Source organism: Sinohyriopsis cumingii, chromosome 13 (assembly GCF_028554795.1).
Source record: "Sinohyriopsis cumingii isolate HCF-2022 chromosome 13, ASM2855479v2, whole genome shotgun sequence".
In the NCBI taxonomy this organism is placed as follows: Eukaryota; Metazoa; Mollusca; class Bivalvia; order Unionida; family Unionidae; genus Sinohyriopsis; species Sinohyriopsis cumingii.
The window spans coordinates 73,851,633-73,872,147 of record NC_142973.1 but is presented as its reverse complement, the minus strand read 5'-3'; the positions used below and the strand labels follow the sequence as shown (position 1 = coordinate 73,872,147).

General features: G+C 35.0%; 2 protein-coding genes across 2 annotated transcripts in view; one reads left to right on the top strand and one right to left on the bottom strand.

Moving 5' to 3' along the window:
- LOC149785833 (importin-4-like) overlaps positions 1-9,066 on the bottom strand; it is a 108,926-nt gene extending 99,860 nt beyond the window's left edge. Inside the window, exon 1 of the mRNA XM_089979786.1 lies at positions 8,988-9,066. Within this exon, the coding sequence (XP_089835912.1) occupies positions 8,988-9,053 (66 nt within the window). The 5' untranslated portion in view covers positions 9,054-9,066. The remainder of the gene's footprint in view (positions 1-8,987) is intronic.
- A 303-nt stretch (positions 9,067-9,369) lies between these two features.
- LOC149785832 (gamma-soluble NSF attachment protein-like) overlaps positions 9,370-20,515 on the top strand; it is a 49,632-nt gene continuing 38,486 nt past the window's right edge. Inside the window, exons 1-2 of the mRNA XM_089979785.1 lie at positions 9,370-9,480; positions 18,034-18,101. Of these exons, the coding sequence (XP_089835911.1) occupies positions 9,422-9,480; positions 18,034-18,101 (127 nt within the window). The 5' untranslated portion in view covers positions 9,370-9,421. The remainder of the gene's footprint in view (positions 9,481-18,033; positions 18,102-20,515) is intronic.

Genomic DNA, 20,515 nt, shown 5'->3' with positions numbered 1-20,515 from the left:
CTTCCGATAAATCAGTTACATGTTTTAGGTTGTTGTTGCCTCGGTTTCATATCTCTGAACGAATTTATCAATGGTTTTCCATTTCCACTGCATTGTTTCGAACTCACCCAAGCTGATTGTTTAATCCCCAATAGCCATCGAGTAGAGTTTATTAATCATGCCGAGACTGCTTTGTGTGCCAAAAAATCAGAATAAACATTTGCAAATGCAGCTGTAATTAAAGTATTTTAGAAGCAATACCAGTCACACTGGTAGCTATCGATATAGCCCCAACAGCAACTCCAACTAGTGTACCTATAATGGTTGCTGTGGTCACAATTCCAGCAACACCAAGACCAACAGTAGTCACACTGGCAATTCCAAAAATAGCATTTCCACCAAATACACATTTATATTTCATGAATAATGTGGTTCTTTTGGTGATTTCATCTCAAAGCTGTTGTTCCACTTCAATTATTGTTTCACATCAGTAACACTGATGGACTATCATTAATCTTCCATTAATAATGTGATCACAAAGTATAACTGCTCAACAGGCTGGCCTTAATCAGGTCCAACAGACACATGCACTCCTAACCAACCACCATTTTATTTTTAGTGGTACAACTGCCATAGTATCATAAAAAATATATACCTGGGAAATATTTAAGTCTTCAGCAATCATGCTTTCTTCGGCAATCGTGCCTAGTGCCATATTCATACAGACATATAGATCCATATTAAATATACCCATGCAGTGTTTTATCTAAAAACGGCTTCCTGTAAGTAATTTGATTCATCAAGGCAAACAACAGTTACTCAAATTCCAAACCTATGAGTCTTATACAAGCCACTGATCAGTTTTCAGTAGTTTTTAAAATATAATTATATTGTTTAAATACACAACAAAAATATAAGTTATATAACGTGACTAAAGCCAATAAGACTATTCTCTTGCCAGAAGCATCTGAACAATCTATTTTTGTGAAAAATCGTGTTGAAGGTTTTATGTCCTCAGAAATAATCTGAGCATATATGACAAGGTGTTTATTATTGGCTATGTCAGTGCTTTCATCTGCCACTGCTGTCACAAAAGACGAGTTTTGCATGTCACGTATAAGACTATCCTCCACAACGTTCGATAGGCGCTCCACTAACTCTGAAAAGGTAGCAGCAGTGTCAAACTGATTGGCAGAATTCTTCTAAATGCCAATGGCATGAATTTCTTCAGCTGCTAAGTCGTGTATTAAATTAAGAAAAGATTTGTGTTTTAAAACATGGGATGTCCTCTACACGCAGCCAATGTACACACACGTAAGTTGCACTTTCACTGCTATGTCTTGTTTGGAAGAGTGTTTCTGTAACCCTGCATTCAAATCTGCCTGGTGTTATGGACCTTCAAACAGCAGTTTGTGTTCTGGCAACCCTGCATGCCTTGCCAGTGTACTGTTCTGAAAGTTATTGTTTTTGCACATTTGGTCATGGTGTTGGTTTTTAGCCTCTGTAAATATATGGCAAAATATAAAGATGTCTTAACTGTCACATTCTTCACTCGACTTAACTTCTTTTTGAAAACACAGCCATCTGTGTTTTCAACAATTGCTGCACAAACTATGTTTTATCTTACAAGTAATCGTTACCTCATCGTGTGATGATGAAGGCTCCACCTGTTCAATAACAATACTATTATCATCGGTCAGTCATAAACATGGTCCAAAAGATAATTTTGTTTGTTTTGGATCTATTTTAATTTTTTTGCCTTGGACACCATTTTCAATCTAATGCTGACAGTATATTGGAACATAAAATTGAGTGAATGGAAATTGTTGCTTCAGTGCGTGCCAAAGGTGTGCATAAAATAAGTTTTCCGTGAGAATCACCTTAAAATCATGTGTTTATTTTCCGCCTCCTTCTTAAGAATGGTGATTATATGGTTCTAACACCCTGTTGCTACAAATGATGTGACAGTTACAGGTCAGGTAAGGTCAGCTCCAGGCTCCACTCAGTTTATGATAACATTAGCGTAACTGATGTTCATGTATTTTCGTTTGAGAGAGTTGTAATCTAGTCATTAAAGTAGTTATACCAAACCTTAATTTTGTTGTAATCAGCAAAACATAATATTGGGGTGCATCATTTACCTACCTTCAAAGATTTTTAGACCAAACCTTTGTTTTTTGCTAATGTGTAAAATGTAACATTGGAGTGCATCAATTTATGTACCGGCAACTATTTTTGTGCGTCAAATCAGAAAAGTCTGCGTTTTTGACACATGACGCATGGATAGATAAAACAGTACCCATGTGTTGTGTCTTTCATGACCATTCTTGTTTTCGCCCAAGAATTGTTACAACATTGACGAGTTCTTGATGAACAGTTGAGATTTTTCCCTTCTTAGCTAAGCCAATCTGGGTAAAATTTTATTAACTGGGAATGCAACCAGGTTCGAGTTGCTAACTCCACTTCTTTGTTGTAAAAATACAGGATTGTCATAAGAAACACTTTCAAGATTCCCTTAAGTCATCCCCGAAATACTTCAACATGACCCTGAGTCCTGGGAAGATCTCACACAGGACTGCTCCACTTGGAGGAGTCTTGTCTACAGACTCTGAATGGAGAATCGCAAAGGCATAGCTGCCAACCTTCCAGGCTCGCAATTAGTGAAAACTGGGATAAAAGCTAGTGAATTTGGACATGAATTAGTGAAAAATACCATGACAATAACTCCATCCACTCTGACCGTCAATACTACACTATATCAAGATCGCAATATAAAACTAAAACACTACATATATGCAGAAATATATCTGCACTTCAATTTATTATGGTATTCAAAAACTTCACTTATTCTTGTGGGTATTTTTCAAAACATGATACTGTGGCAGACTTGAACTTCCTCAACTGCTTGATCGTAAATTTGTTTCCAAAACAGTTCAGACTTCTTGCCTGCTGGTTGATCATGGTGACTAAAATTGCTGACAAATTTTCTGCACCTAAGGAGGCCTTAAAGTCTGTCTTATTTTTCCTCACTAGAGAAAATACTCTTTCCCTGTCTCTGTTGCTGTGAGGAATGCACAGGAGCTGCAGCACTTTTGGTTCTTCAACAGGAAAATTTGGAAGCAATCTTTGAGTCCGGGAACATTGTCGGAACAAATGTATAGCATGGTCTCCAGCTGATCAAGGTGGATTGTATTCAACAACTCACAAATAATGCTTCAGCATTGGTAGCTTGCAGGTCTTCCGTCGATGGCTCAAAATATTCCAGAACTGAAATCTGCAAATTCTTAATTTTCCCATCTGCTACGTGTTTTTTGCAACCTATGTGCTTCCTCACTTCGTCTCTGCCACTACGCCCAATACTAAAATTTGTGGCACACTGTGTGCAAAAGCATGATGTATATCAATGTGTAATGGCAAAATGCATGGACAATTTTAGGTATATTCCAAATTAAACTCACTTTTTGAGCAATACATTTCTTTTTCCTTGGTGGTGAAGCCATTTTCAAGATCTTATATGCGATGCCAAACGGTAATTCAAGTCAGTGTTGGTGACTCATGCGTGGAGCAAAATTCTGGTTAGGCCCCAGTTTCTCTCAAAAGTGTTTGTAAAACTACTCTTATATATATATATATATATATATATATATATATATATATATATATATATATATATATATATATATATATATTAAAATAGGCTAAAGTGCTTGCTATCAGGTCAACTGTACCTATCATCTGTAGTTCTACTAATATTGCGACCAGCAGAACAAGGCCTTTTCAGCAACTGCCAATATCACGACTAGCGCTTAACGGGAAATCTTTTATATTATTAAAGATTTAAAATAATTGAGAATTGGAGAATTCATGAATTTTTTGCTTGCGATGTGAATGAGTGAATCACTTAAAAAGTCGTGAAATTCACACCAAAATCATGAGGGTTGGCAGCTATGCAAAGGCAGTGCAGTGTCGAAATCTTGTAAGTGCAGCATGTCCTCTAGTGTTTAGGTAAACCCAAGTGGCATCACTTGTCAAATGTGCTACAGAAAGTTCAGAGCACAAATTGGCTTGATCAGCCATTGACATACAGACACTAAACCAGTTAGTGATGTCGTCATCTTTGAAGAACAAACAATAGAGCACAATATTTTTCCCCAAGTTTTATATCCCATCTTATTTCTTGATTCTTAACTTGAAAGGCATTTACAGACATGATTTTGGTATTCAACCCAAAAAGCTGAAAATTTGAAAGGTGGGGTTTGGGGGTCCTCCCATGGGTTCAGGGGGCAGAAGGATCCCAACCAAAAATGCATTGTACAATCATAAAACACTGCTCCTGGTGTAACTTATGATCATAATATATAACAAAATAATCATTTCAAAAACTAACAAACTTACCAAAAAATTTCAACTTGACTTGAATAATTTCACAATATTTATTGTCACATGAATTTGTTCTCCAATACTATTGGTACTTAAGTTATTTCATGTGCATGTCAGTGTTCACATCGTAATTAAATCAAAATAATTTCTAAATTTTTGCAGCAAATATATTAAACTTCTCTCTTTTCATAACAAATCTATAAAATAAACACCCAAGTACATCAACTATATACAAATAATCCCATACATTCACTTGTCCTTTTCTCCAATGGACACAACCTGTTGATATTCCAGTTGAGCTCTTTTTGCCACTTTGACAAAGATTTGTTTAGCCTTTCTTTTTGACTGACTTTTTTGGCTCAATATGCAATCATTTTTTTTCCTTCTCAATGACAGCCTTTTTTGTTTTCATGCTGGTGATTGTATTGGCGACATGCAGTGCGCATATTCTGACAAAGAGCTACATCTGTTTTCTCGTGCAAGTAATCTTTCTTCTTATTGTAATTAACTGCACTTTTTCCAGATGCTTCTAAGCTTCAATTTTTTCGTATGCAGCTTCTTTTGTAGGTACCGTTGCAAATTCTTCCACCTGCAACTGACATAGAGCAGAGGTCACAAAATGCCAGTCCTCTAGCATTCAGTTTTCTTATAAACTGACCAATAAATTTCTATCTACTTTTCGCTACAGCCATTCCCATTTCGATACAGTTTGTAAACCTTTATCTAAACTTCTCGTGTCATGGTTTCTTTAACAACTCGGGACGCCAATTTTTTGCTACAAGCACACTTCTTCTTTCCATAGCCATCAGTTTCCATTACACAAAGATTCATTTGATGAATTTAAACTTTCAACCAATTTGAATACTCTTTATGACAGTCGTGGGCTAACCAATATATCGAATGAATACGTTACAAGGGTCATTGCGGAATGGAACCAAACAGACCATTTTTAGAAAACCAGATCGGAGATGATTGAAAAAATGGACTATATCAAGAAAAATCTGATTTAAGTCAGGAGAAAAGCCGAATTCCAGTTTAAAACGGAGAAAAATCATGTCTGCATTTAAGACTGTTTACTAAATGACATTTTTATTCTGAATTCACTTTTTGAGGGTACATAAGCTGTGTAGTATGTTTCTTCATTCCTTTTAATTTAATGATGGTATTTAACAGTTTTTATATACGGTACGGTGATGCCAGATGTTCATACGTGTAAGTTTCTTTGGTGGAGATGGAGACACTACAGCATTTACAGTGATGATTTTGATCTTTCTTGGGACTGAAACTAGTTGCTGAAAATTGTATTGCTGTGGTTTACATTTTGTAGTGGTTTATTTTCTGATTATACTTTTGTTGCAGGGTTTTAAAAAGATCATAAATTGATGTAAATAATATTTAAACATTCTATTTAATGAAGATTTTTTTTTGTTGAAGTGTGATAATTATTTGTCAACAATTTTCATGGCCAATAGAATAGAACATGGCTTCTGTGGATTGCACAATATACATCAATTTTTGGGGGTTTGTTTTAGGAGAACGAAAATCGAGGAGATATTATGAAATCGGGAGGTAGGCATGGAATGACCCAACAAACCTGGAGTTTTTTTTCTCCCAGCAGGTATGGTTATATTGGCATCAGCATGTTCATTGTGGTAGCCATACTGGATGTCTGTGGGGCACAATTTTTATTTATGACCAACTATACATCATAGGAAGACTTTTGGTGAAATCCCTATCCCAATATGACCATCCATTCGGGAATAGTGGTAACACAACAGCCATTTTTTAGTGTGAGTAGAACAATTTTCATTCAAAACTGAATAGACATCATAGCTGTTGGTGCTGGCAATGTCCAAAGTTGTAAACAGTGGTAAAACTGTAAGATGAACACCTTTTTTAAAACATTTAGAGTTTGTGACAGCCTGCAAAGTTGCAATGCTATGGTTGACAGTGAGCATAATGGCTTTCGATGTTAAAGTCATCCTTATAGCGAGAATACTAAGGTTGACAACAAAAGTGACTAAATTTATGCAAATAGACAAATTGTCATTTAATTAATGATTTGTTAGTTTAGAAAGATAAGTAACTCAGAAAACAAAGGTATTTATAATAATAAATGCTGGTACAATGAAAGAACAGGATCTGGAATAGAAGATTACATGGTGCTGCTCATTTCAGGCTAACCAGGTGTTTTCAGGATTGACTTGAGCACAAGAAAATATGACAGTAAAGCATAAAGCACAAAGTTATGGTGGCATAACTGTTGAAACAAACAAGATTATCTTATTTTTATAACACTATTAGTGCTATACATTATATTATTTTCATTTGTCCCAATAAAATGATGCGTTTCCCACAGATCTGTGGTATAGACGTCTCTGTAGGACTATGTATGGGGAAACTAGGACTAATAATCTATCATTTACATTCCAACTGTCTGATTGTTATGATAGCCAGGTTTGGTCCTGCACCTGTATAGATTCAACCCTTTGATGTTCATTCGTCCCATTTTATACCGGTCAGTCTGGTTTTCAGCTCATCTGTCCGGTATTACTAGAGTTGAATATCAGAGAACTCGCCCCATGGAGAACTCATCACAGGTGTCAGGAGGATGTCGCCCCATGGTGGTTGGAGAAGTCGCCCCAAGGATCATATATAGTAATTCTGAGATATTACCACATGGTTGTTAAGGCTTTATTTATTGTTGTTTTTCTTCAACTTAAAAACTTCTTAAATCTATAACATTTGCAATTTTTCAACTTCTCCATTTGATCAATTCTGCTTCTGTACTTAATGAAAAATAAGTGTTATCTGTCCCTTTTGCTCTGCTCTTCAAATCATTAGATGCATTTTATTTGGAAAAATAGAAAGGGTGTAAGCATGATGTGATGTCTGCAGTTTTATATATGAAAGGGTTCCAACCTAATAACCGAAGTCATCTTGAGATGACTTTATGGCATGAACCTCTATAACCTAAAATTGACTGAACTGGCGATGAACATCAATAAGCCAAAGGGTTATAGTATCATCTCTCCAACTGAACAATTTAATCTGATTGTTCACCGAGATTTGCTAACCACTGACGAATGATACTTGAACTCTATAAAAAGCATCACTGACGCCTACTCAGGAAATACGGTCGCTACAGAGTTCAACATCATGGCTAATGCAGATTTCGGACAGTTTCTGAAAGCTCACTTGTACTATGCCCATCATTTAGTTTATTTCTTTTTTGTCAGTGTTTGTAATTTTATTATTTCTCAATAATAACAAACTATTTCAAACTGAACAAGAAGTTTAACAAATATTTCACTACTAAATTACCGATGCAAAATAAACATGATTACTTTATTTTATTATATATAAAAACACCATGATCACACGTACATATTGGTGGACATTAGTTTCCTTGATATGATTATTTGTAGAGATAGTGTTTATTACATTTATATCTAAAAATGAAACATGCGTACTAGATGCAGTATCAAGTAAATTTAATCGTCGAGAGAAAATGATTTAGGCGATCAATAAATTTTTTCAATTCTTCAGTTGAATGCTTCCAGATCATAAATATGTCATCTAAAAATCTGAACCAAAGAGATGGTTTAAACTTTCCATTTTGAAGAAAATCCATTTCTAATTTACCCATTAAAGGGAAGAGTATTAAGGAGCCATATTAATACCCATTGATGTACCCAATATTTGTATGTAATTATGAAGGAAGTGATTTCATTAAAGGTTGTAAATCACTATCAATAAATTTTGACAGGTTTTCAGTATATGGATTATAACCTGATATAATGGGTCATTCTGGAAAATTTAAAGGTAAATTATGGTCAGAATTTTTATGAGTTTTGGGTAATATGTAGAATTGAGGTGGATGTATGTTAAGAGGGAAAGTATCAAATTCCTCATATACAGAATTATTATTTTTAGCAATCTCATTAATGCATGTTGTAATTTTTTATTTAATTTCTAATTGATGTTCAGCTTCTTTAACATAATGATCTTAATTCATAATAATAATAGTGTTTGACTTATCATCCTTTTTAATCACTATACTGTCGTCATTCATTAGATTATATAAAGACTTAATTTCATCCTTAAACATATTACTATGATATTGCATTTTATGATTACCAGTTAATATCTCTTTTGTGATCGCGTATATATATATAAATCTAAACATGAATCACGTAAAAGATGATTTAATTCTGTTATAAAAAGGTTATCTGGGTGAACAGTTTTGGGGTAACTTCTCAAACCACTCTGGGGCGACTTCTCCAGATACATTGGGGCGAGTTCTACCAGGGCGAATTCTCCGCATACCATAAGAGTTCCATCAGTGGTCCCCCTTTACGACCACACCATTTCAGACCCATGTATTTAATAATCTAGTTCAAATGAACGTCAGAAAGTCCCCCGTTTTAAACATTTACACTCTACCGTTCTTATCCCCATGTACCCTAATTTCCCGCGCTTTAATCATGGCGGGAGGGGTCTCTTAGCTTCCACGTGGGAGAAGAAAACTGAAAGGAACCATCAATAATACGAGAATGGAAATGAAACTATTTATAAATGTAACTGTATTGAGAGTCTGTGCACTTAGGAATAAAGAAAGTGTAGACCTGTTGTATTGTTGAATTATCGGGAACCAAAAGTCGGCTCAAAATCTCCTCTATCGTAGTCGCCATTGTAGCAACTTGATCACCTTATGAATCACTTAAAGGCTTTCTAATACTTTCTATGGTATAAAGAAAATTGTCTTACTAACCCAGATGAATCGGGTCTTTTAGTACCTCTGATTAAGAAGAGTTACTAATTATAGTTGATCTTTGAGATTCAGCTGCCTGATTGTTTTAAGATATAATCTATCTTTATTAACATTTTCTTAACAATTATATTCGAACATAAGTTGTATCTAAACACGATCCTTCAGGAAGATCAATGGCACAACAATTCAGCCAAAATATGGTAATTTAATCTTTATATGTAAACTTTGAAACCGTCTTTAGCACATACTTCTCGCGGGATTTAGTATGAGATTTAGCAGACGAGCAAAATGACAAGTGAGAAGAGGCTAGGCGAAGCGTTTGGACACATCGCCCAAGCAGAAAAATGGTACGAAGGCGACTGATGTACGAATACCATCTGTACATTAGACGTTTAGCAACAAGGGCGCATATTGGAAAAATAGGATCAATATAAAACAGATGACGTGTTACAATATTTACACCTTTACTGCGTAATAGGTCTCTGAGTCAACCTTTTTCCCTTGACAGTAAACATAGAAGATATAAATTTATAATCTTAACTTGGACGAATAAACCGCAGCTCTGGGGGACATTTTTGTCTTGTGACGAGATGATTGCAATAAATACTCGTCCATACAATTACTTCGCTCAACACAATATACATTTCCCACTACTCCATACACTTCTTGAAGACCCACACGTATCGTAGGCATGATACTTGGAGTTGGATGGTGGATCGAAATCATAATCATGTTCGGAGTGAAGACACGAAGTTTGAAACCCATCAGTTCTAATATGTAGACCCTTGGATAAATGTATAATACAAGTCAAGGTTTGCATTTTCACACCAAGCCGTCTATTTCTTCAGTTTTCACAGTGACATTTTTTAAGATGATTTATGAGCCATTTTAATGTGGAGAAATTTTACTTCAGAGAGCTATGAAACATCTTTTGGAGAAGTCAGAAAATTTTGCATAGACATTGTCAAGTTCTCCCCAGGTAACTAGTCAGTTTCCTCTGACCCTTGGCACCCCATTTTTGATATTTGGACATTTATGTTGGGTGTAGGGTCAGAGTCTACTGCCTATCGAGAAGTTGGGATTCACTGAACCATTTGATATTGGCATAGGGTTGCTGCTTACTAGCCGGCCTAGCAGACTTTATCATCGAGATAACACCTGCATGAAATTGATAGGAATATGATTTATTTTCTCAGAAATTCCAAGTTATATCTATAATCCACTGACAGACTAGCTGATACTATAGCTTTGATGAAATTTGGACTGGAACTTGCCATATGCAGTCATAGTCACATGACTACACAAATCTCGCAACCTACATGTCAGTGACATAAGAGGTCCAATAGTCGCGTGATATCAACAATTACCCATTTCTAAAGTTGTTGTACATAGAATTCATAAATATTATGTAAAGTCACGTAATGTTTGTGCATAAATAAAATGCATACGTAATTTTCAACATATTTATTCTGAGAAAAACGTCCAGAAACTTGTCGGTATTGTAAAAAGGTGGAGAAAACCTGATTCATCCATTACTACTACTAAGCTCATGTCATTCATGTATTTTGTTAGTATCGCATTGACCTGTGCTCTCTACTTGGTGAATCTGGTTTTTTCCAAGTTTCTGCAACATTTACAGATTTCTGGTCACTGTTTTCAGAATAAATATTTTTAGAAGTTTATGTTCTTTCATTTTCTAAAAATATTTCATGACTTTCATTGATATGTATGATATATTTTCTTACATCAGCAGTAGAAGTTTTATTGTTAATATCATGTGACTTCTTGAACTCTGTTGTCATTGACTTGTAGGTCACAAGATTTATGTAGTCATGTGACTATGACTGCATTTGGCAAGTTCCAGGTCAAATTTCATCGGCGCTATAGTTTCGGCTAGCCTGTCAGTGGATTAAAAATGTAATGAATGCTATACTCGCACATTCTAAGAAAATAAATCACATTCATGCAGGTATAACTCTATGAAAGGTCATTAAAGTTTGCTATGCCGGCTAGTAAGCAGCTACCCTATGCTAACACCAAATGGTGTTGGCGAATTCCAACTTTTTGATAGGCAGTGGACTCTGACCCTCCACTTCATCATAAATGTCCAAATATCACAAATGGGGTGGCAAGGGTCATTGGAAACTCAGACTACCCAGGTGACCAGTATATTCAAGATCTTGTGGCTTTATTGATACATTTTCATGCCAAGTCACTAAGTGATATTTAAGTATGTAATTACTTTTAACATGAAAAAACATATTGCTTACTTACATTTGAAAGAATTAATTACTAGGATCTCTGCAATTTTTGTTTGAACTAATCTGTTTTAGCAAAACACCCATTTCTAGCAAACTATCTATTGGAATGTTTCAAAGTGAAGATTTTTGTTTGGACGAGAGAATTAGAAGGTTATTACAGAAACACCCCAGTTAAATTGCAACTAGTCAGCTGTTATCTCCACATTATGTGCTTCATAAATAGACTACAGTCACATTCATCTTGTTAAAGTTTATGTGACTCAGTAGAGAGGCTCTAAAGTACTTCTTTTGAATAAAAGTTAACATTTTAATTGTGTAAAGTAATTACACATCTATAGAATATCTGCCTGTATCTTTGCATTATTGTGGGAGTAATCAATAAAGCTGCACGCTTCTGAAAATGCCAGTGACGTGGAATCAATGTAACTAGACAAAAAAAAAATCACATTTTGACATTCTCTGGCACTTAACTTGCCACACAGCTTAACTCCTAAAGACATTTGATAGCTCATTGAAAAGGAAAACTTCTCAACATTTAGGTGATGTTAGGATTCAAGGGATTTATGTGAAAAAGAATTTTTTTATTTACTATTCAAACCCTTTTTATTGCACATTTCTATGAGGGGCCATGTATAAGAAGAGTTTTGAATTTTCATGTCTTCACTCCAATATAATATTAATATCAGCCTGGGAGGTACTAAAGTTAGCTTGCTTTAGATGTTCCGGGCTGATAACAAGGAAGTGCAAAAGAGGCAAATGTTATCAATAATTGAATTAAGATTCATGTTAAGCACTGTCAAACGTTTGTTGATGGTAGAACATCCACAGGTTTATTCCAGATGTGCTTGGCCCAGGGTAAGTAATAAAGTCTTCTTCAGTACAGCCCCTTCTACCTGGTCAGGTGGTTTTCTTGAAACCTCAGCATTATCCAGGCCCTGCAAATGTCTGCTTTGATAGCAGTAATGTTTCCCAGTAACCATTGCTTGTAGTACACAATTCATAAATAGAAAATTACAATGTTAACACTTTAAATTCTGTGCACTCATTTCACCTATATATATCTCTAACTCCTGATGCCATCATATGGATTATGGTCAGTCCATACCCAAGTCATTTTGTACCCAGTAGAAATTGGTCGTTTCATATGCAAGGCGACGGTCATTTCTTACCTGAAGTGATGATCATTTCGTTTCGTACCTAAGGTGATGGTCAATTCGTACTCATGGTTGTATACTGTCAAATATACCATATTTTCACATATTCTGCTTCTTCTTTAATTACTACTTTCCCATATGTTTTCCTGCTGCTCTTTGAGCTGCTGTTGTGCCAGGATGGAGTGCCGGAACTTGCTGACTGTGGATTGCAAAATCGCCAAAACATCTTTGACATCTCATTGCGACAGAATGCCATCACTGACAACAAGCTGCAGTGTGTGTGTGCAAAACAGCCAATGCTGTCGATTTCAACCAGATGCATTGCTTTAACCATGTTTGCACCTCCGTCATGCAGAAGAAAATATATCTGAATTTTGGGAATGTTGTATTCCTCACATAATTTGTCCAGTTTGCTTGCCAAATATTCTCCTGTGTGTGATTCATTGAGAGGCATTGCTGCTAAAAATTCCTGTTTCTGCTGAAAGTCTTTCATCAACCAGTGAGAGTCAACAAGGCTATGCCGATGGACGGGTCTGACCATGCATCAGAGGTCAAACTAAATTAAGATTGGGCAGAAACTAAATCACGGAATTTTATAATGCGGTTCTGCCGTGGCCATCAGATGTAAAAATCCAATGTCTTAAACAATGGAACATGGTTGCACATCTACTGGAATGATCTCTGCAATAGCGTTGTGCCAGTTAATAGCTTTCTGGTTATCAAATGCAAATGGCTGCTTCCGGTGCAGCATGGCGTCAGTAGTCAGAATACGAGGAGTTGCTGCAGCTACTGAGGTTAACTGTACAGCATCCTTTTCTTTTTTATGTGCCAGAAACAGGCCATGTTTGGTGATGTGCATATAACGCAAGTGCTGGACAAGATTTGATGTCATATTGTTTTTAGAATCCTTTCCACCTCTGGAAATGCATGCTTTGCAAAGTGTACAATTTGCTTTGGACTCATCAACTGCATTTACTCTGAAGTAATTCCAGACTAAACTTTAGTGTTTCGAGTTCAAAATTATGCATAATCTTGGTAGTATATTTAATAGTGTACAATCACTAGTCAATATTAATAATCCAATCGATTTGCTCTCTTGAAACAATGCTTTAAATCAAGTAAGATACTACTAAGTTATCCACATGGCTGGATGGATGCTTGCACCATGCTGCGAGTCACACTCTGAAGTAGCTTAGCAGCTGGGGTATCCAGGGGTAACGTCACTGGTGCTGGCATGACAATATCAGTGCTGCATATTTGTATGTCAGCTTTCTGCCACTTCAGCATCCGACTGTTATTCTTTGATTACACCATTGCAGTACTGGCTAAAGAATCGATTAACTGTACTGAGTGATAGTTTCTTTGTATTTGGAAATTTCGCTAGCTATCTAATCTGCCTAGCTATCTGCTAATGTGTATGCTGGAAGTTCAACAGCCACTTGAGGCCTCATTGGCTGGTTGGTTGCTGTGATTGGGATGACTGTGTGAATGGTATTGATAATTTGTTGTCTGCAGACAAAAAGCAGTAGTTTTCAGCAAGTGTGTTAAAAGGTATTTACTTTTAATTAACCCCCAAAACAAATGTTTATTCCTTAATTTCCACTATTTAATTATGATTTAAAATTCAGGCTATGTCAAGATGAATGTTATGATTGAATTTATATTTTGGAATTTTATTTACATCGGCACTGATTATTTCTGCTGCTACCAATTATACCGATTGTTCTAATAATCGGCCCGATTATGAATATGGCCGATTAATCGGTACAGCTTTTATATATATATATATATATATATATATATATATATATTGAGAGAGAGAGAGAGAAATTCATAGGCATTTGTAGGAAATCCCACAAAGCTTTACAAATAATATTATCATACAGGTTAGAGAATATTAAATTTGTAGTCTACTGAGATTCAAACCCAGGTCCGCTGGTAAACAGCACCCATTGCCTTGCATGGATGCACCAGCCCATATTCCATCACGACTATGCACACATCACAAAAAAATGATGCTTCTGAGGCAGAGTTATATGCACTTGTGCAAAGCAGACACACTAGCATGACAACCTAGTAATTAATTCTCATCTACTAGGTTGGCATGTGAGAGTATCTGCTATGCAGGCAAGGTGATAGGTGCCATTTACCAGCTAACAAGTGTTTGAATATTAAATATTAATTCTGCCTGCTATTATCAAGCATTCTCCCGTATAATCTAGCGCTAGCACTTTCCATTCTGTTTGGTACTCTCTCTTTATATATATATATATATATATATATATATATATATATATATATATATATATATATATATATATATATATATATATATAGATAGTGACCCCACTATAACACAGTAGTTGGAAGCCATAGAACCCAACCGAGTTATAGACCGAAACGTGTTATAAGCAACCAGGTCAGTTAACTGAAGAAAATGATGAATGTACCCCCAAAAATTTGCAATGGGGTAGGTAATAAATGAGGGTGGTAAAATGCATGCTTCATCAGCACAGTTACCATCTTAAATCGATGGATGTTAAATGAGAAATACACCTCTAGTGAAAACAGGGAAGGCATATATAATAGTTTACTTTATTTAGAGAACCACGTGACAACTGTTTATATATACATGTCTAATGTATAGCACGAATAGGGTATCAACACCATGTGAATCTCATCACATACATTGAATCCACAATACAAGTAATTCCATCGAAAATATGCATGCACAGATTTAAAATATTCAGTAATTTTGTCACAGGTCATATTGGTCTGAATTCAGTGGAAAAACATAGCACAATCATGTAACAAATGACGAAGCACATTTACTTTTCAGTATGTCCCAAGTCGGTAAAAGTTAGTTTGCATTTTAAGCCACCATTGGTAGTATTCGTAAGCATAAACGTTTTCCTTGCAAAAGGAAACTTTCACGGCACAGTTAACGTGTTCCAATCACATTGGAAGATGCAAAAAATCCATCATATTCCATTACTTTTATTTAAGTTTGGTACTAACCTTTGAAGAAAAGTTCTTTGCTTTTATTGAAGACTGTAGTTGGCTTTCTTGGATGAAGGGTGCATGCATTATTGAAGTCACCGCTAAAGGGCAGCTTTGGAGAACCAAACAAATGCCCATTTCTTATTGTGGCAGCAACATCAAATGATTGTATTGCATGATTGAAACTGTTTTTTTTCCTTTAGCTGAGTATGTTTTCATAGGTGCTTCAAAGGTAATCTTTTCTTTGAAATTTCAGCAAGCTATTTAAAAAGGATTTGGCTGTCTTTTGGTCTATTCTAGTTACTGTTCCTCCCTGTCTATTGAATAAACCAATAAGTAAGATGTGTTTTTTAAATATTTATTTCTTTATTTTTACATTTGTGGTAGCAGCGTGATGATGCCTTCGACTCATGCATCAGAAATTTAACAAAGGGTCAATGGACAATAGAGATGCATGTGTTCTGGTCTGATGACAGGGATTATTACAGAAAATGTGTGTCTGAACGATATAATTTTGTGTGAAAAGAAGAGGAATTTTGCTTACAGTCTACATACAGATGTCAGTCTTTGTAAACATGTCAATTACTAGTGAGAAGCCAGAAATCTGACGAAAGATAGATCACGAGATAATGCCTTATCTGGTTGATCTCCATTACCATTAATGTCAACAAGAAAAAAAGTGGATATTTTACAACGTACAGTACTCATGCTAGATGTCAACATAAGCAGATTGTGATATAACAATGCACTGTGTAGATGGTTTGTCAATGTGGACAAAGAATTTGTTTATGTAACAATAGATAAATTTCAGTGCATTTTATATCAAGTTTGCAGCTTCCTTTCATGGGGCCTCTGAATTTCTCCACTCCAAAAACAGCCAACAACGTCGCCAATAAAAAAAATTGCCAGATGGTATATTTTGCAGCAATTAAGAATAAAATTCAAGTTTGCAACATTGGCCTTACGCGATCCCAGAATAAACTTTTTACACATTATTTTTCATACTTTTACAAAGAAAAAAATTGCTTTTTCATGTACGAGAAAAATACATATAAAATTTCAGGAGCCATACCATGATCATCTTGTATTATTCATACACGATCTCTTCCCCAAAATGATAATGAACTTTTTACGGTTTTTTTTCATACTTTTAAGAAAGAATTTGTATTCATGTACAAGAAAAATACATGAATATGAAATTTTGGAAGCCACACCTTGACCTTGTTATATCCGAATTTGTGTTATAACAGAGCATGCTGTAGCGGAATATCTCTCTCTCTCTCTCTCTCTCTCTATATATATATATATATATATATATATATATATATATATATATATATATATATATATATATTCTATAAGTTGTCTTTTGTTTTTAAGTCATTTTACATCTTTGGAATTATGAATATACTTGAACTCGGACACAATCTTTATTTATTTGTTACAGTATGGATCAGAGTGGAGATGTCGATTACAGGTCACTCAGATTTAAAGAAGCCCAGAAACCATTTTACTGTTATTATCGGCTAGATCTAGAGTACCTTGAAAATGTCTTTGGAACAAAACCATTTACATTGTAGGGATTGTGTGCAGAAAATCGCAATATCCAATTTGGGCTCTTTATAGTTTGGGGGGGGGGACTCAGTTCTCTCAAACATATTTGGCATATATGATAGATTCTGGGAGCTTGTTTTAACATTATATTTTGGTATATTTAATAAACAAAGCATTCATATTATATATAAATATATATTTCACACTGAAAATGTTTGTGAGCTAATGCTTGGCAAGATGTACACAATATTATTTACAGTCTGTACCACTTCAGAATGGTCATTGATAGTGTACAAAATTTCAGTATGGCCATATTATTCATAATCCATACCATTTCAGTATAGTCTTATTCACAGTCCATACCATTTCAGTATAGTCTTATTCATAGTCCATACCATTTCAGTATGGCCATATTATTTAGTCTGTCACCATTTCAGTATAGTCTTATTCATAGTCCATACCATTTCAGTATAGTCTTATTCATAGTCCATACCATTTCAGTATGGCCATATTATTTAGTCTGTCACCATTTCAGTATAGTCTTATTCATAGTCCATACCATTTCAGTATGGCAATATTATTCAGTCTGTCATCATTTCAGTATAGTCTTATTCATAGTCCATACCATTTCAGTATGGCCATATTATTTAGTCTGTCACCATTTCAGTATAGTCTTATTCATAGTCCATACCATTTCAGTATGGCAATATTATTCAGTCTGTCACCATTTCAGTATAGTCTTATTCATAGTCCATACCATTTCAGTATGGCAATATTATTCAGTCTGTCATCATTTCAGTATAGTCTTATTCATAGTCCATACCATTTCAGTATGGCCATATTATTTAGTCTGTCACCATTTCAGTATATAGTCTTATTCATAGTCCATACCATTGCAGCATGATTATTGTTCCCATTTCTTTTTTATTAGTATGAAGACATCTTTCTTCAAATGGAATCCAGACTTGGATGGAGCCATCTCAGAGTATATAAAAGCTGGTCAGTATGCAGTTTATAGTGCACATGGCAAATAGTTTATTTGCTTAATCTTAAGAAATGTGATCTCAACAAACATACCTTTCTTAAAGATCACCATTCCAAAACGGTCATCCATTTTATCTGGCAAAGTCTAATTAGCACAGCTGGTCCTGCAGCTTTTGATGGATTGCCATGTAACAGTATACATTATGGGCATTACCTGAAGATGTGAAAATCAACAAACCACTTTGCTTTCAGTTTTATTTAGTTATTGCCATTTTATGGCTTGTAATGCATTTTATGACCTTGCTAGTGCAACTAATCCTGCAGTTTTTAATGGATTTCCATGACATATGTAAATAACATGGTCATCACCAGCAAATGCATAGATACAAATCACATTACATTTGTAATTTTTGTTTCAGTTATTGCCTCTATTGTTTTGTAGCTTAATGGAGTGTATGACAGTCTGTTTAGTGCAGTTATTCATGCAGTATTTGGAGGATTGCCATGAAACTTGGTAAATAGCATAATTGCCTTATTTATCTTCCAGCAGAATGCAATGTTTGGCATTTGTCTGTAATGCAGACAGCTTTCCAGATTTCCTTGGATCTCCAATAAACTTTGGAAATGTTTTTATGATCATCACCATGCAGCTCATCATGTGGCAGTCATGGTTACACCTGACCGTGTCATGTATTGAACATCATTATACAGAGTACTGCTATATATACAGAACCATGCTATATTGAGAATAGCCTAATAAATGGAAACATGGTACAGCAGACGCTATTCAGAATTTGTTGAATAATGTTGTTTTAAAAAGGAAATGAAATATAAGATTAAGTTTCACCTGGTTTTCTTTCAACCCATTATCATTATACATTGATATGATTGTGGTCATAGGGTCCATAGTAGTACTTCCTTGCATCCAGAACCGTGGTATAACAATGTGCATTATAGTGGAAGAGAGCAGTGGCAATAAATGACTGCTCATGCATTGTTTTTAGTTGAGAATTGTTCCCTTTTTGTTTGGAGCCCAATGTAGTGTATTAGATTGCTGTGAAACTTGGTGCATATTATTCTAATCGTGAGACAATATGAATTGTGACCAGTCATTTTACTTGCACTATATTAAGACAAGTTGTATTTTATAAGACTCATTTCCATCATTGTGTAGGAGTGTGAGGCAAGGATACGTTTATGTGAGTAAATTACTCAGCATTCCACTAGTTTCTGCTTGCTTTGTCATACATTAGGTATGCAAAATTAGATCTTTATTATTTGCTTGACTCCATGTTTTTTCCAAATATTTTTCCAATCTTGGCCCTACTATCCCTCCTTTTTAAAACTTGATATCAGCATATAATACAAAACCCCGTTTTCTTAACCATATGGTGAGAGGCTTCTGTTTTGTCTGTCAGTATTTTTTGGCGAAAGGAAACATGACTGTTTAAGAAGATAGAGTATATCTCAGGTTTATAAGTTTTTTTGGAAGTTTAAATATATAAGTACATTTTTTATTTTTTCATTAATTTACCTAAATATTATACTTGTTTTCTTCATAAAGTATCCATATTTTCCCCAACTTTTTTCCCTGCATTTTTTTAAAGTAGCCCCAAGCCAATGTCCTTTAATAAAATATTTCAGAATAATGCAATGGGGTGAAATGATACACCTTAGCAGAATATTGATATGATTCACGATACACAGCCTACAATCTGATACAATATCGATATACATCAGATTTGATCTTTAGAAGGTATGTCATTGGTGGGATGATGAAATTTTATGTGTTGACCTATTGTTTATATTTCTGTTATATTTCTAGTAAGCATATTACACCACTGCCTCGATAACTTGCGCACATCAGGGTCCAGAAACATCAACCGCGCTATAAGTGAGGCGCGAGTTATTGAGGGACCTATAAAATAAGCCCAAAACCAATAAAGTGATCGATGACATAAAGGAAAAATAGGTAGGGATAGGCAGATTATAGTGTTGAATACTCACTTTATAATCGTGCTGAGATTAACTGTGAATAAATATCTCTTCATAACAGTGTACTATATTTATTATTTCCTCATAGAACAACATTAATTTCAGGATAAATTACAGTATATTGAGGTGATCATCGAAAATATTATTCCACGTGGTTTCCGTTGGCTTAACATGTGTACCACTTAACACATTGTGTAGTACGTCACAAATTTTTATGTTGAGTTGGATACATTCTAGTTTTATTGTTTGATCCAAATTAGACATTTTTTATGTACAAAAGATCGACTCTTTTCGAGAAACAGTGTCGATCGAACGATAGATAGATAGATTTGAATGCAATAGAAGTAAAATGGAAAACAAAATAACAAGGGTTAATCAGTACTAACATATTTAATTGGTCTACAAATTTAAAACAACGTAAATTAGAACAAGTT